Below are 16,095 nucleotides of genomic sequence, written 5' to 3'. Positions count from 1 at the left end.
AAGACAAATGTGATTTATGACCGTTGCTTTTCAGCTTTTCCACTTTTGACTGTAGGCAACTTGACATCGGGTGTAATGGCTCTGAAGGCCCTCCCACCCACCCTTCACCCATTCGGTTCACGCACACTCAGCTCCACGCAAGACACGAATCGCCCTCACCGAAGCTCCTCAGGCTCAGCGGTCATCTCCGCGCAAACCTCGTCTCAACTCTGGGTAGTGATACTCCCTGCCATCATCAACGCCAGACCGAATGTTAAGAGCCGTTTATCACGGCTTGAATGTAGCAGCTCATCTCCAATCTCCCATAATAGGCATGTTCGAAGGCAAGCCGAGCTTTAGAAGCAACAAAATTTCCCATGGCCAGAGGCAACCCAGGGAGGTCAGTCGCGTACAAATCTCAGTCCAAGCAACCGATTTGATGATCTTCCATATCTGGTAACCGTACCCAATCACGTCCCCCTTCCATTACAGAGATTCCCCTGCCCCTGACCCAAACGTTGCCACCATTTGTCTAGGGTTTTCATGATACATTCGCATCAAATAGTGTAGATTTAGGTATGTGGGAACGTGGGATTTTACATTAGAAATTGATTGTGTCCCCCTCACAAATGAAGGCCACAATTCCGAAAACCACCAAACACCCCACCTCAAGAACTCGATTCCACCATAAGCACCTTCGGGGTACCCGTATTACCACCACGGCTCCAACAACACGATCCTTCCAAGTATGTGTATCTCATCTCAATTCATCTACTGCCGTGTTCCTTATGCGAAATGTGTAAATTCTAGTGGGCATTACTCTTGTTTTTTGAACATGAATTTGACCCTAATTTGGTTCGGCTTGTTGTTATTGATCGAGATTAATATGAATTGAACAGAAAGCATGTTATCCTTAGATTAGATGAATCGAAAACTTTCCTTACTCACAAATTTCTGTGGATGCGCCCGAGCCTTTTATTTTTCTCCCATTTTTGGGACCTGAAGCAAAACAAACTTATATATATATATATATATATATATATATATATATATATATATATATGGGATGTATCATGCACTTTCATTTTAGTAGCTGTCAAACCACTTTATTTGATTCGCATGAGCTTATACAAATTTAGAATAATGAAGATACTGGAGCTCTATTCCAACTCTCCAGGACAGTTGAACATTGCCTTTATTCCCCACATATTGAACTTTCACAATAACATTGTACAAATGAAATTGATCCCCTAGTGGTTTTTGGCCTGTAAGTCTCCATTGAAGAGAGAATCATGGTTTATAATTTATAATTTGTCACTACCTTGATGTGCTTTAAGCATATTGAATTATGTTTATATAGTGTTTTTTATTTTTTTTATTTATGGTATCATACATAAATAATATAACATTTTTCTGTGTTCGAATGATCTTTTTTCCTGCAAATTACATATTTTTCCTTCACCTGGCAACTTATAGCAACTTACTATCTATCTATCTAAAGTTTACATAGTGCTCATTCTCAATATATGAACGTGAATCACAACAGCCATCCCATCCTTGACTATGAAGACAAGCACACAAGAAAATGGCCATAACAACTTGACCAAAAAATAGACGTGCAAAATTGAAAGTTTTAACTTTAACTTGGTAAAAAAAAAAATACCCATGTTGGAAGATTGTTCATTGTTGGCCAATTAAAAGGTACCCCTCAAGGTAGAAGACTCCGTGCTTGGCACTTCACTGGTGCTCCGTGTGAGTATCTACATTGACCACAGGGTGTGCATTTCTCCAACTTCACACTGTTTTCCAGTGTACAAAACAGTGTGACTTTGTAGTTTGTTGTTTGTATGAACATCTTGAGACTTTTGAGTGCTACAGAGCTCACATATTGGAGCCAATGGCTGCAGTGATAGACCATCAATCATTCGCAATGTTTCCTTCTCTTCAATATACTTATTAACAAACAAGTTTCCTCTCTTGAATATACTTAAATAATATCTATAGTACTCACTCATTTTACAAGCATCTATTTAAATTCTTGTTTTTATCCTGACATGTCAAAAATAATATAACCAAAAAATCTGCACCATGGGAATGCCTATATTAATTTCTATCAGCTTTCCTAATAACCAAAAAATCTGCAATTCTTCCAAGTATGTTAATTTCTATCATGGCCCTGTGTATTTATTAATGTTATGTTTCTGGGGTTGTTATTGTGGTACGCATGTAGTTGAATGTGGTAGTGGGGTGTTTTGATTTTTGTCAATTCTCCTCTACTACTGTTGTGTACTTATATATAACAAATATATATGTGGATTAATAAACTTCCGTCATCCATGTTCCCATAGCGATACTCCTTACGCTCATCTGCTAGACATCAGCTGTATCAACAGGTATGGCTCATTTTTAATTCCGGGTCATTACTCATATTAACGCATATAACGTAGCGTAGTTGACATTATTATTTTTTTTTTTTTTTTTTGCCTTATATTACCATTTTAGCTATTTGAAATGGATGACCCAGAAGACACAAGCCGGGATAATGTGCTTTGGGGCGATGCCATGGAGGAGATATTCATCGACATGCTCTATCAAGACGCCCTTCAAGGTAGATTAAAGGGCCGAAAGATAACATTTAGAGAGCATGGAGCTTATGCACAGCGACTCACCGCTGTTGGGAAGAAAGTGTTTGACGGGAACCAGGTTCGTGGAAAATTGACGAGGTTGAAGGGGATGCAACGCTTGTTTACCGATTTGTTGAGCCAAACTGGTATGGGTTGGGATCCCGACACAAAGACAGTAGTCCCGAGTGACGAGTGCTGGGAAAATGCCATTAGGGTAAAATTTTAATTAAAGTTAACCATCTTTATTGCACCAAACAGTACGTTTGAGCACTCGATGTCAGATTATTAACTGGGTATGTTTCTTCTGTAATTGTTAGATTAAAGCGAAATGGGGGAGGTTTCGTACTTTTGGTTGCCCAAAGTACGAGGAGCTGTGCACCATATTTGGCGCTTCAGTTGCATACGGGACTATGCAACACGCATCAACACAGCTGCCCGTAGATAGCGACGAGGAGCGGCACCTGGATGAGGAGATGCGGGCTCGACGCCCTCCCGTACTAGGCCATCGACAGGGATTGCCCATTGACAATGATGACTTTATTGACTTGATGGGGATCGGGTCACCTTCAGTCGATGCAGTGACACAATCATCACGTAGGCCGAAGACAAGAAAGAAGAGCGATTTTGAGGTGCAGCTTTCTGAGGCCGTGGAGGAGGTGAAACTGACGCAGAGAGCGAGGCGTAAACGATATGAGGATCAAGAAGCTGTGGAATCATCGAAGCGCAGCAAAGAGTCACAGCCTAGTGATGGGACCAATGGGGGGTATGATCCGATTAATTATTGTGCGACGTTGCTCAGCGAGCTTTTCCCGAGGTTGGAGCCATCCCAACTTGTTCGCGCAATTAAGGAATTACTAAACCCAGATATGCGACAGTTTTTCTTGTCCTTGGATGCTACAGGGAGGGACGATTGGGCCCGTAATTGTTAAAGTAGCATGCGTGCGTTAATTGTTAGGTTATATTTTCGATGGCATTGTCACCCTTTATTTTTCATGAGACCATTTGTATTCCTTTGATGAGTTTATAAACAGCTACTTTTCCAATGTGGGTTGTCTGTTTGATTTGTTGTAATCTCATCGTAATGAGGACGGATTATGAAGGCCCTATTTTAGGCTCTGTTCGGATTATGTATGATTATATTGGATTATGTTTAATTATTATATGGTTATCGTAATGCCCCCTTATTATTTTGTTAACTTGAGAGAGATTATTTACAACTGTTGTAAAGATAAAATGTACGAATTAACCCACTGTGCACAATGAGAATTGGTCAGCAGGAAGCTACTCGATGAACATGAATCGAGATGCAGATGATATGTTCCCTAATGTGTGTTGGACTAATAGTAGTGAAGATGACCTTGCAACTGATGATCTTGAGACACTTGCATTTCTTGTGAGGGCTGGTAGAGAAGCACAACAACAGCTTAGACAGCCACAACACAATATTGGATTACGGGAACATCAATATATTTTGGAAGTTTTAAATGGGAATCCAAGAAATTGTCGCGAGTTATTCCGAATTGAGGTTGATGCCTTCCGCGCATTATGCAGCTTGTTATGTTCAAATAGTTTTTTGAAGGATACTAGAAAAGGGCTGACCGTCGAGGAACAAATAGGCATGTTCACATCGGTAGTGGCGGCTGGAGACGAACAACGGATTGTGGGGCAGCGATTTCAACATTCAACGGAAACTGTTAATGCCCATGTAAGGAACGTTATGAAGGCCCTGTGTAGGCTAGGGACACATCTTATTTACCCAACTCACACATCCGGGGTGCACCCAACAATCGCAGGCAATCCGAAAAATTATCCTTGGTTTGAGGTAAGTTGTTTATGGTAGATAATAAAATATAATTCTGATTATATTGGGTCATTGTTTTGTAAATTACTTGAACCGTATGGAATCATATGTATTATGTCCGGTTCTTCGTTTGCAGGGATGCATTGGTGCAATTGATGGGACCATGATCGACGCTGTTGTACCTGCAGAGGTGCGTGAGGCATATCGCAACCGGCATGGCAAAGTTGCCCAAAACGTATTGTGTGTATGTGACTTGGACATGAAGTTCACATTCTTGTACACTGGTTGGGAGGGAAGCTCGCATGATGCACGTGTATTCATCGATGCATTGTCTCAGGGCCGCAACGCATTTCCAATGCCTCTCGATGGTAAATATTTAATATTATATAATTATTTTTGTCTGAAAAATTTTGGGTCTTTATATCTGCTGTTGTTAAATCTGTGGGATTCGTTGCTTGGGGCCTGATTATCTCAGAATGTTAATGGTTGACAGGTCATTATTATCTAGTCGATTCGGCGTACCCATGTACTCGAGGATTTATGCCCCCTTACCCTAGAGAGAGATATCATAGAAGTGACCGTCAGGGTCAGCGGGGATTTAGGGGGTGTAAAGATTATTTTAATCATCGTCATTCATGCATTCGTAACGTAATAGAACGTACATTTGGGGTCTTGAAATCACGATTTAGAATTTTAAGACTCATGCCTGGTTATAAAGTTGGGAGGCAAGGGGATCTGATCATTGCATGTTGTACGTTACACAATTTTATTAGAATGACGAGCCCGAATGACTGGTTGTTCGAGGAGTGGAGAGATATGGAGCTCAGTCCAAGCGGTCGTGCATATAGCGACGCCGCAATTTCAGGAAATCATCCTGACATGACCGTCGAATCAGCCCAAGCTATGGCTGCAATTAGGGATGACATTGCCAAACGTATGTGGGAAGCTATGAGTGGTCATTGACTTATATTGATAAATATTGACATTATTATCAATATAAGGGTGTAGTTAGAGATTCAAATGTATTACAAATTTGATTTTGGTTTGGCAATATATTACTAATCTATATAGATAGGGAAGTTTGTAGCAAATTTATTTAGAAATATGGTTGCTAATATTATAAGCTATATACGTAAATTTAGTTTCATAAATGATTGGTCGATATGTAAATTTTATCGTACACAAATTTACAAGGATTGATTTTATAATTTAATAATGTTATTTTCCTAATTGATTATCACTGACTATAATTGAAAATTAGAGGTAGGCAAAATGAGCATTACTATGGTGAATATGGGAAACGAATTTAAGCACAGCTATTTGAAAAAAATTATTTTATATATATTAGTATTATTTAACGTTTTTTTGCAAACAATAACAATTGGGATTTTTGAATAAATGATTATTATTATTATGGAAATTTTGTTGTAAAATTTCATTAGAAAAGACTATTGTAATCCAAAAATTTTTATTATTCACTTCATTAAAAAAAAAAAAAAAAGTACCTGGGTAATTTATAATTTATTATTACTTCTTTATGAATAATTTATAAATAACATTAATATAAAGTTAAAACCATATCAATTCATAAATAAATTACAACTATTTATAAATTATTTCAACTTATCTCACTACTATTTATAACTCATCTCAACTCATCTCACTACTATTCAAAACTCATTTCAAATCATCTTAAATCATCTCAACTCATCTTCGAATCCAAACGACACCTAAGAGTTCTCGTACGATGTTTGCTTCTTGGGGTTGGTCGGAAAGCTATAGATCGGTTTTTTTTTCTCAAAAAAAAAAAAAAAAAAAAAAAAAAAAAAAAAAAAAAAAAAAAAACCCTTGGGGCTAAAGGGACATATAGCTGGGAGAAACGGGGAACTGGATCGCCATACTCTATCTTTCTATTTGATTTTTGGTGAATTATTGAAAGTATTAAGCTAGAAAAATGTATTCTTGAACATTTTCTAGTTTTACCTATTCTAATTTTGCTATTTTTTTTATTTGTTCGAGTTCCTACAACAAAAGACATAGTCCAAGACAACTTGGCATGGCACTAGCACTCTTTTTTCAACTCTCAAGACAAAAGGCAAATTACACAAACTACTAATGAGGTTATCCAAAACTATGCCGATCACTACTCTGCCTTCCTACCACTAACATCAACCGCCTTAAAAAATGTTGGAAGAGCAACAAAACATCAAGAAGAAGTAAATGTTAACAGGCATGTGCCTGTCAGCATGCCTACAAAACTTGTGTATAATTAATCACTCTATTCCAACTTGGAAAAGGCCTGATTTTTCATAATCTCTTATGGTGTTCTGCTACGTAAAACTACCGATTATTACGAACTATCCCATTATCCTTGCAAATGGTCAACAAGTCAAGTAATCTGCCAGAGTCTATCAAGACGCTAGATGATCCTCATTCAATAGCTATCAGAGTGTGATCTCTCGATGAATTAGTGATGTTTGACATAGCACCGTCTTCTTCTTCTTCTTGTTGCTGCTGCTGCTGTTCCGACGATTGAGTCGGTGGGGTATGGGTAGAAGTTGCGCTATCTTGCTGGAGAGGCTCAGATATACTTGGTGGAGGGGGATTGTGAAGTTTTGTGGGGGTGACCAAGCATCTACAAAGTGGACAAGTTGAGTTTGAGTGCAGCCAGAGATGGATGCATTCAATATGAAACACATGCTTGCATAGTGGAATTTGGAGCAACTCTTCTTTGATCTCGAACTCTCCAAGGCAAACACAACATCTGTGAAAAAAATATAGCAGAAATTTCCTTAGTTCGGCTCAACTTACACCTTAATTGGCATATTGCAATGCAAACATATAATTTGAGGTCCATGAGCAGTCCAGATTTTGCTAGACTTTATGTTATAGTGAAGAAAATCCGTCTTCCTGATCTTACGATCCAGGTTCAGAAACGCGCTGCAAACAGGGGATAATCAAATGCAACGTGACGTGGGGACACAAGCAATCACGATTGTCACAAAGAGTAAGATAAAACTTCAAGGCAAAAAACCTGTAGATTCTACTTCTAAAATAAGTTGTTCTCATCCAGATAGGCTACTATTTCTGTAGAATATTGAATACCAAATACCCAGTTCCATTTTAAGCTTTACTCACTTTAATCAACTCCAAAAACGTCATATCTCATATATATATATATATATATATATTCTACTTCCTATTCAATCATGTTCAGAGGGACTCTTTTTGAGAAAAACAGTGGATGTCATTAGAGGAACAACTCTGCATGAATCTGAGGGGTTTGAAGGATGTGTCTCGTTCCAAGGCCATCTGTGAAGTTCATAAAGGAGAAACTTTAGTAGTGGTCAATCTCTATAGTGAATTGGGCTTTTCGAATTGATGGATGTGATATACCTCCATCAAGTGCACGTGTTGTAGGGCATAATAATTGATTAAAGACCGCATTACTCCAACGGCAAGAGCTTGGCTAAAGTCTAAACGTACGCATATTTTTATCAAAACTGCCTCGTTATGCCGTTCACAGTTCTGATGAGATTACGAGATATTTTATTAAAAATTATTAAAATATTATTAAAATATGATTTTTATTTTAAAATTTAAAAAAATTGAATTATTTATTATATTTTATATAAAAATTTAAAAAAATTACATCGATGAAATGAGATATTTTATATATTTCAAACTGAGCCCAAAAGGAAAATTGGAAAGAAAGAAGAGGAGACCGTAAAAAGAACGTACTGCCATTCCCTTGTCCTTGATTCCTCCTCGAATAAGATTGGTGAAAGCTTGTCCTTGATATTTCCCTTCAAACCCACTTGACAAGACTGTAGAGAAAAAAAAATGAAGAAAGATAAAATTTGATACATATTGGATTAAGAAAGACAAGCTATCATCTAATCTGTGAAAAACTTTCATATATAGAGATCAGGCATAGCACTGTAAAATTGTGTATGATTAACTGCACAATGATGATCTGCATGTAAATATCTTATTTTTGGGTACTTCCGTGAAGTTCAAACAAAACAGCACAACTCACTGACATGAAAAACCCCCAGCCTCCATAAAAGCAACGAGGAAAAATGAAACATAATATTGTTTTTCCATTTGCACGTGTGCTTGCATGCAGGTATGAGAGAGAAAGAGGACTTACGGAGGCAAAAGAACTAGCAGGATTAGAACTTGTTGGAAGCATTGGTGGAGGAGATGAGAGACTGGAAGCCCTTCTCTTGAGGTAGAACAAGTAAAACAGCAGAAGGAGAATAATGGAAAAAAGGATCGGAATTGAGAATATGAAAGCTTGGTAAAGTTTAAGTTGAACTGCCTGAGAAAGGTGTGGGTCGGGAGTTTGAGGAAGACCCATCGAGTCCAAGACACAGGAGGGCTACCAAGGCTTTGATGATTGTATTTATGGCGAAAAATCTTCCTCAAGTGTGTTCTTTACGCACACACTTGAGAGAGAGAGAGAAAAAAGAGAGGTACTAAAGATTTCTGGAAGATTTGGAAACTCATTAACAATTGTAACTTTGTTAATAAAAAATGAGAAAAGAAAGACCTTTTGAGTTCATTTTCACATGATGGTATATATTCTCTCCTTTCCATTATGGGACGAGCCCATGATTACTCCACTAAATTCTAGGCCCTCAGACCAAGCATTAAGCTGGCTCCATGCATGGGCCACCATAATCATGAATTATTTCAGTGCTTAGACTAATGCTAAACTTAATTGATATGCACAGAAATGGGAATTGTTTTGATATATGATATATGGAAAAAGACTCAGATAAAGCAATTGCAAACTGTAGAAATTCTGCAGATTCTTTTTTTCCTTGCCGAGAGTTTGCTGGAAAAGGCCTAACCTGCAAACAAGTTTGTGAACCTTTGTGGTAGGTCTCTCCTGCTTTAGGTCAAAGATCATGGATGGATTACTCTTATTCAATGTTGGCATGTCAAATTAAAGCATTTTGTAGTTAGCAAGGTGGGTTTAAGTCAACTTCGAGAAATTGGCAGCATTTCTACCTTGGATATTTTGGTGTCAGCATGTATGTTTCTCCATGGAAGGTTTCATGGAGTTATATATATCTACCAACGTAACTTACTAAATGCTTTTGTGTCGAGAAAGTGTCATTTCACCGCAAACCAGTATATGCGGGGGAAAAGCAAAAAAAAAATAAAAACAGAGATCTTATGAGGATAAACTTTCTTACATATCCTACTGAGTTCTTACATATCTTATAAATGGTGAGAGAAACAAAAGAAGACAGGGAGTACCCTGCCCCGTTTGGTTAGCCAATACAAATGAAAACATCTCATTTGGAGTTTTACCGTACAGTAGTTTTGTCTATCCAAATACAATATTTCATCTCTTAAATTTTGAAAACATCCACTTAAATAAACAGTAAATAAACAGTATAAAATAATGAAAACTGACATGAACAGTGTGTAAATAGTGCCAAAACTAACGTAAACAATATATGAACAATACACAATTCTGATACTCTATAAAACAGTGGGATCACACCTTTTTTAAATCTCAAAAATTAAAAATTATCTCATCTTATCACACTATCCAAATACACATTTTTTTACAAATTATTTTATTTTATTTTAACTTAAAAATTTTATTACTATTCAAAATATCTTATCCCATTTGAATTGCATATCCAAACGATACTGTTCTTCGAGTGGTTATTGGGCCAAGTCATTTTCTTCTTGTCTATAATTATATGTTCAAAGAACCCATTTTTCTTAAAAATGAAAGGAAATATTCGTTAATTCATTGCACTAAAATGATGATGTTTGTCCTTTTAAACTTTTAATCATTACATAAATATCGGATCAGTCACTGACTGAGGCATCAATAAAGCATGATTAACGAGTGCTCATGTGTACCATCCATGCTTTCTTTGATTCATCACTAATCAGCCACTCAAAAAAGATTTGTTTAAATTAACATCATCAAAAGTGTAATTCTCTATGAGTTTGTCTATATCAATCACTCATTTTTATAATTTCTAATTATCGTTCATTCACGATACAAAATATCCAATAAATAAAATATTTAATTAAATAAAAATAAAGTGTCGAATTAGAGTTCAAATTTAAAAGAGGAAGCACCTAGCATATAGTATTGTGTCTCATGTTCAAAGTCATTTAAAAAAAAAAACAATTTAATTAAGCACTAGTGCCTCTTAAGTATTGTAGTGTACAAGACTTGAGACCAACATCTACTTTTATCAAAGATCTGCTCCATTTGTAATGTATTTCATGTTTTTTTATGTTCCTACTTGGTGGAACTTTCCTTGAGAAACTTCTCCAGGATGCAGTTTGACGTTGGAGTGTCCCTTAGCTCAATCGAGGAGATCTCACTGTTGTTGGTGGATTATGAAGCAAGCTCTCCATCAGAAAGCGGGAATGATTCCGGACTGAGCAATATATCAGATTCTCCAGTGATTGAAAAATGCTTCTGCTAAGTTCACATATCTATTTTAAATGAACAAAGTTCTCCCACTTTTTATTCCTAGTACTCCAATGAAGTAAGACAACTGCGGAAAATTTTGTCTATACAGTACAAAAGGTGAACCCAGTTGCTATTATATTAGATGGCAGCTGATGCTGAAACTAATGCCTTGTTTGGTTATACAGTACTTAAGATGAGATGAGATAAAATGTTTTGTTAAAAGTTGAATAAAATATTATTATTATAATATTATTTTTTAATATTATTTTTTAATATTATTTTTGTTTTGAAATTTGAAAATGTTAAATTGTTTATTATATTTTATGTGAGAGTTTGAAAAAGATGTAATAATTATATTAGATGAGATGAGATAGTTTGGTTTTGTATAACCAAACCAGCCTTAGACATCTTATTATTGGAGGCTGACACTATAAGTGATCTCATGATTTAGGTTTAATTATAATTAAGTGGAAGTGGTTTTATGAGTAGTGCTTGCCAAGAAGGTGGAGGATTATTTTTCACAATGGCTGTAGATCAAGAAGATCAGAAGACTTTCCTTGTGGAAGGCTTTTAGTTTTATTGCTAGGGTATGCAGGCAGGGTCCCTTGTGGTGGATCATGACTCGTCTGAACAAGATAACCCAGAAAGTGAAACCAAAGATATGCGGATCAAGGGATTACCTAAAAACAATATATCAATAAGATATGGGTTAAAGGGTATAACGCAATTGGATCTCATGCCAGAAAGCAAGGCCCCACTCCGAGGTTTGCGTATACTGAATTACAAACAGAACAATACAATAATTGGAAGAAATCCCAGTAGCCCGTGAATTTTCCCTTTTTTCTCTCGTGTTCAATCATTTTGCATAAAATTCTACTCTTTTTGGAGCACTGTAAGAGATGTTCCAATTTTAGTACAAAAGCCTTGTAATTAACTTATAAGAATGGTTCGAAATTGACACAACCCAACAATGAAGGGTGATTTTTTGAGAAACAGTTCATAGAGGCCAAAGGACACTACTTTAGATGACTATGTAACAGTGAAAATAGTGCATCTAAATATATTTAAAGCGTTATGCTGCTCACAAGCTGGCCTCAATGGTTATCCTCTGCTAGTCATCTACGTCAATGATGCGCACAGTGAGTGATTAAGCGGATTTCCGAATAAATTTTTATTTAACAAAAAACAAAGCTAACAGAGTGAAAGTTCAGCCCAACTGTTATCCTCTGTATTTGGTAGCTCTGGCTAGTTTGGGTAGTGAGAATACTTCATTACTATTAATTATTTTATTATTACTTTTCAACTACTTTTCACTACTATTCACAAAATACTAAGATCATCTCACTATCCAAACGCAACTTCGGAAAGATAACAAACAAGCAAAGCAGAAGGATGTAAAATTTCCAAATATATGATCATGTATTGCACATCCACAGCTTCTAGCACCTGCATAGATTTTCTATTGCCATTAATCCAACTATATTACAGAAATTAAAAATCTCAATAAGGGAAAGAAGGTGAGATGCATGGCCAATGAGATTACATCGTGCATACAAGATTTTCTTTGCTAATAATCTTCCTCTGAAATCCAAACCAAACAGTTCGAATTAAATCAATTTCCTCTTCCTTATCTTGAAACTCATTGATCGGATAACATCATCATCTGGTTTTAGCGTCTGCTCAAGAATTGCCAGGGACTCGGGTTTTGTGAAGTAGGTGAAGAGAAGGTAGATACCATCCAAGTAAGTATTAGACTCCCCGGCTTTGTTTTTCTTCTGGATGCTATAGGCCAGTGGAATGACCCCTCTGTTGAATACCTCCACATACATGCCACCCCCAGCAACAAGCAACTGGAAAACTCAGCACAATTATCAAATTAGATTGTGCTTACCCAGAATCCCAAATGTAAGAAGAATTCATAAAAAGCAGCTCTAGCAATACCTCGTTATACTTCTTCAAGCCACTTAAAAATTAAAATCCATGGCCATATTTTGCCCAAGAACTTACCTTTCCCAGTCAAGCATCATTCTTCCATTTCACTTTGAAAAAAGTCTTAATGGTTTTTAAAAATCATGGTCTGAATAGAGGATGGACGTTAAACCTCGGTTTGGCTGCCCAGACATCCTAGTCAAATGTTAAACCTCAGCTTCATCCAAAGTAGACCAACAAAATGTTCAAACCATATTTCTCACAATCTTAACAATGTTAGCATATATCTTTTTTTATCAGAGGTTGCATCGATCATCGGAAGACGAATTAGGCCAAAAAATAAAAATTAGGATACATTCCGTGAAAATAAAACTTCCATCGAAGAGAAGCAAATTAAATTATGAAGACTTTCACAAAAATCCTCTTAGAGTCGAGAATAAAGCTTTCATTCTGTACAATAACGTTAGATATATATATATATATATATATATATATATATCTCTTATAAGCTTTACAATGTTAGCATATGTTAACTGGAAAATTATACAGAAAGCCAGTCTTTCTTCTCAGCATAAGTCATCGCACCAATGAGCAATGTTCGGGTAGTTTATAAGTTTCTACTAAAACATTTACAAGAATTAATTTGCTTGTAAGTGTGCGAATTAATGTAATGCGATAACCATTACAAAAAAAAAAAAAAGGCTTCTTTTTTTGTTTACCTCCTCGTACTTCTGGGTAAGAGCGAGTCTTTCATCCTCGGACATGTCGGGCCTGAGGACTACCATGGTCTCGTATTGACGGAGGCCCGGTGGGCACTGAGGCGCCTCCTTTTCCTCGACATCCGTAGTCCCCGGACCGGGCGGGGATGGCGGGTCTTCATCGGACCCGAACCCGCCTTCGAAGAACGAACCAGAAAAGTCCAAGGTTTGGGCCTTGACACAGAATCCGACGTCTCTTCTGATTCGGCAAAAGAAAGGTGATTTGGGTTTGATGGAAGGGCAGGCCCTGAGGCCAAACATGTGGGAGAATGAGACCGCGGGAGGACATGGAAATTGGGCAAGAGGAGAGGGTAAAAATGGAGGATTGGAGGGACATTGAGGAGGGGTGAGTGTGGAAGTGAGGGCGGAGGACGCCATTGGCATTGAGGTTGAGTTCTGTTTTGGAACCTGGAAGGTTTTGGAGTCTGGGATACTGTGTCTGCACTAACTGGATGGGGGCTAATAGATAAGGGAGGTTTCGTACGCACCAATGCGCATGTTATAAAACTACACCAACTTTTGTGCCTTTTGCCGTTTACATATTATTCTAAACGGCACAAAATAAGTTGTCGTTTACTCCCGTATTATGTAGATTCTGACCTTTTTTTTTTAAATAATCTCCCCACTTATTATGTGAAACCATTTATATATAAATATCTATACATATATATTTATTATTTATAAATATATAGTAATGTTAGATACAATTATGAGATGTACAAGCGTCGTTCACTTCTTTTAAAATAGAATAAGGTCTACCATTAAAAAATAAATTTTTTCATGTAGATCTTATATTTATTCATTTTTTTCAAAAGTAGTGCACAATACTTGCAAACTCTATGACTCGAAATAGAGTCGGCTCAATTGTAAGGTCATTTAGGTCATTGCTTAAGGCCTCTTCCCTATGCAAGGCCTCGAAAATAAAAGTAAGGTGTTTTTCTTTTTAATTTTTTTTAAATAAGAACAATTTCATTAAATAAAATTTTAAATAATTTTTAGATTTTTCACTGTGTGCAATGCCCATAATATTATATTTAATATTTAATACAATGAATTATTTATATTTTTAAATAATTTTTTTAAGATCCTGTTAAATTGAGACACCAAATTTGCATTGATATCTCATTTTAAGTTGTTGTATTAAATATAAATTCAAAAAAAAATTTAAAGATTTTAAATAAAATCTAATTTTATTTAAAATTTTGAAAATATTTCATATAATAATTTATATTTTATTATATTATAATTACGAATGACTCATTTAAATCTCGTCTTAAACCTCAATTTGTATTCAGCCGTCCCTGACTAGAAATTATAATAAAACTATAATCTTAACTACAAATTAAAATACGGAAACAACATTTTAACAGTTAATATAAGATTATGACAAACAATAATGATAATGTAGCCGATTCTTTGGTGTTCTCAAATCTAAGGTCATTGACAAGACTTGTTCCTGTCTCGAAAAATTTAATATCAAGCAAGCAATAAATAAGTATAAATAAGCAAAATATGTCGGCTGTAATATCTTTGAATGCAAATGGACGCTTTGTAATTACAAGGCATCTCTAGAAACATTAGACACTGAAATGGTGCATTTAGCTACTGGGTATAGATTGATCTTGTATTTTTTATCTTTCAAATGACTAATTAAATAATGATTAGATAATTTTATAATACTTTCATCTTGTTATAATATGTGATATCAATTAAAATTTGTGTTTATTTATAAAATTTTAAATTATATCTGACATTATAATAAGATAAGAGTATTATATAATCCATACTTTGAAAATACATTTGTTGTTTTAATAACAAAAAGAAATCAACAATGTCCATTATTTACACTCCATTTGGATAGTGAAAGTGTTTTATCTCATCTCATCTTAACCCATCTCATCATTACAATTTTTCTAAATTTACACAAAATATAATAAACAATTCAACTTTTTCAAATTTTAAAATAATAATATTAAAAAATAATATTTTAATAATATTTTATTCAATTTTTATCTAAAATCATGTTATCTCATTTCACTATCCAAATGGGTCTTACTTCTTCGGCAACATGGATCTCCCTTCCTGGGTTGAATCTGAACAATACAACATGGGCCCAATGTGTGTGGGTCCTCGGAAACAAATCAAGAAAAAATCTTCACAGAAGCTATTATTTGGCTGCATCTATTGCACACATGACGTGTAGATCGGGTTCACTAAGACACTGAACCGGTTTGAGGCGTTCCATCTCTTAGCCCTCATTCCCATTTGTCATTTCGCCCCCCAAACCCTCAAAGCCCCCCCCCCCCCCCCCCCCCCCCACCTGGCGCGGGACGAATCTTAGCCATCAAAGCAATGTCGTCCTCTCGACTCGTCGGTTTGCCTCTGCCCATCGCCGCCCAGCTTTTTTCCCCCATGGTCTATTTCGAACAAGAGGGAGGAGTTCGCAGGGACCACTCAATGCCCTCCCTCCACCAGCGCCATCGCTCGACGCACCTCAAGTCGTCGCCGTCCCTCTCGTCGCCTAGCACTCGCGACTCCTACCTC

General features: G+C 36.3%; 4 protein-coding genes across 4 annotated transcripts; 2 read left to right on the top strand and 2 right to left on the bottom strand.

Annotated features, from left to right (window-relative positions):
• The first annotated feature begins 2,490 nt into the window (after positions 1–2,490).
• LOC121235511 lies at positions 2,491–3,697 on the top strand. Its single transcript, XM_041131857.1, has 2 exons — positions 2,491–2,817; positions 2,921–3,697. The coding sequence occupies exons 1-2, from the start codon at positions 2,491–2,493 to the stop codon at positions 3,530–3,532; spliced, it is 939 nt and encodes a 312-aa protein (XP_040987791.1). The 3' UTR covers positions 3,533–3,697.
• Positions 3,698–3,891: 194 nt separating this feature from the next.
• LOC121233969 (putative nuclease HARBI1) lies at positions 3,892–5,604 on the top strand. The gene is made up of 2 exons (XM_041129752.1): positions 3,892–4,772; positions 4,898–5,604. Exons 1-2 carry the CDS (start codon positions 4,502–4,504, stop codon positions 5,365–5,367), a joined length of 741 nt encoding a protein of 246 aa, XP_040985686.1. The 5' UTR covers positions 3,892–4,501; the 3' UTR covers positions 5,368–5,604.
• Positions 5,605–6,441: 837 nt separating this feature from the next.
• Positions 6,442–8,880, bottom strand: LOC121234058 (probable E3 ubiquitin-protein ligase RHA4A). Its single transcript, XM_041129864.1, has 3 exons — positions 8,558–8,880; positions 8,146–8,231; positions 6,442–7,168 (listed from the first exon to the last, which is right to left on the bottom strand). The coding sequence occupies exons 1-3, from the start codon at positions 8,765–8,767 to the stop codon at positions 6,835–6,837; spliced, it is 630 nt and encodes a 209-aa protein (XP_040985798.1). The 5' UTR covers positions 8,768–8,880; the 3' UTR covers positions 6,442–6,834.
• Positions 8,881–12,259: 3,379 nt separating this feature from the next.
• Positions 12,260–14,028, bottom strand: LOC121234505 (30S ribosomal protein S6 alpha, chloroplastic). Its single transcript, XM_041130456.1, has 2 exons — positions 13,513–14,028; positions 12,260–12,714 (listed from the first exon to the last, which is right to left on the bottom strand). The coding sequence occupies exons 1-2, from the start codon at positions 13,933–13,935 to the stop codon at positions 12,472–12,474; spliced, it is 666 nt and encodes a 221-aa protein (XP_040986390.1). The 5' UTR covers positions 13,936–14,028; the 3' UTR covers positions 12,260–12,471.
• Between the last annotated feature and the right edge of the window lie 2,067 nt (positions 14,029–16,095).

This window comes from Juglans microcarpa x Juglans regia, chromosome 6D (assembly GCF_004785595.1).
Source record: "Juglans microcarpa x Juglans regia isolate MS1-56 chromosome 6D, Jm3101_v1.0, whole genome shotgun sequence".
NCBI lineage: Eukaryota > Viridiplantae > Streptophyta > Magnoliopsida > Fagales > Juglandaceae > Juglans > Juglans microcarpa x Juglans regia.
The sequence above is the reverse complement of the archived record's forward strand: the minus strand, read 5'-3'. Positions and strand labels throughout refer to the sequence as shown.

What these genes read in the sequence shown, in the direction of transcription:
- LOC121235511 (XM_041131857.1), top strand. Translation starts at nt 2,491, where the DNA reads ATGGATGACCCAGAAGACACAAGCCGGGATAATGTGCTTTGGGGCGAT. An exon ending in GCTGGGAAAATGCCATTAGG is followed by an intron (nt 2,818 to 2,920) that starts GTAAAATTTTAA and finishes TGTAATTGTTAG; the next exon opens with ATTAAAGCGAAATGGGGGAG.
- LOC121233969 (XM_041129752.1), top strand. Translation starts at nt 4,502, where the DNA reads ATGGAATCATATGTATTATGTCCGGTTCTTCGTTTGCAGGGATGCATT. An exon ending in ATTTCCAATGCCTCTCGATG is followed by an intron (nt 4,773 to 4,897) that starts GTAAATATTTAA and finishes AATGGTTGACAG; the next exon opens with GTCATTATTATCTAGTCGAT.
- LOC121234058 (XM_041129864.1), bottom strand. Translation starts at nt 8,767, where the DNA reads ATGGGTCTTCCTCAAACTCCCGACCCACACCTTTCTCAGGCAGTTCAA. An exon ending in CTGCTAGTTCTTTTGCCTCC is followed by an intron (nt 8,232 to 8,557) that starts GTAAGTCCTCTT and finishes TTTTCTCTACAG; the next exon opens with TCTTGTCAAGTGGGTTTGAA. An exon ending in TCAAGGACAAGGGAATGGCA is followed by an intron (nt 7,169 to 8,145) that starts GTACGTTCTTTT and finishes TTTTTTTCACAG; the next exon opens with ATGTTGTGTTTGCCTTGGAG.
- LOC121234505 (XM_041130456.1), bottom strand. Translation starts at nt 13,935, where the DNA reads ATGCCAATGGCGTCCTCCGCCCTCACTTCCACACTCACCCCTCCTCAA. An exon ending in TTACCCAGAAGTACGAGGAG is followed by an intron (nt 12,715 to 13,512) that starts GTAAACAAAAAA and finishes TGAGTTTTCCAG; the next exon opens with TTGCTTGTTGCTGGGGGTGG.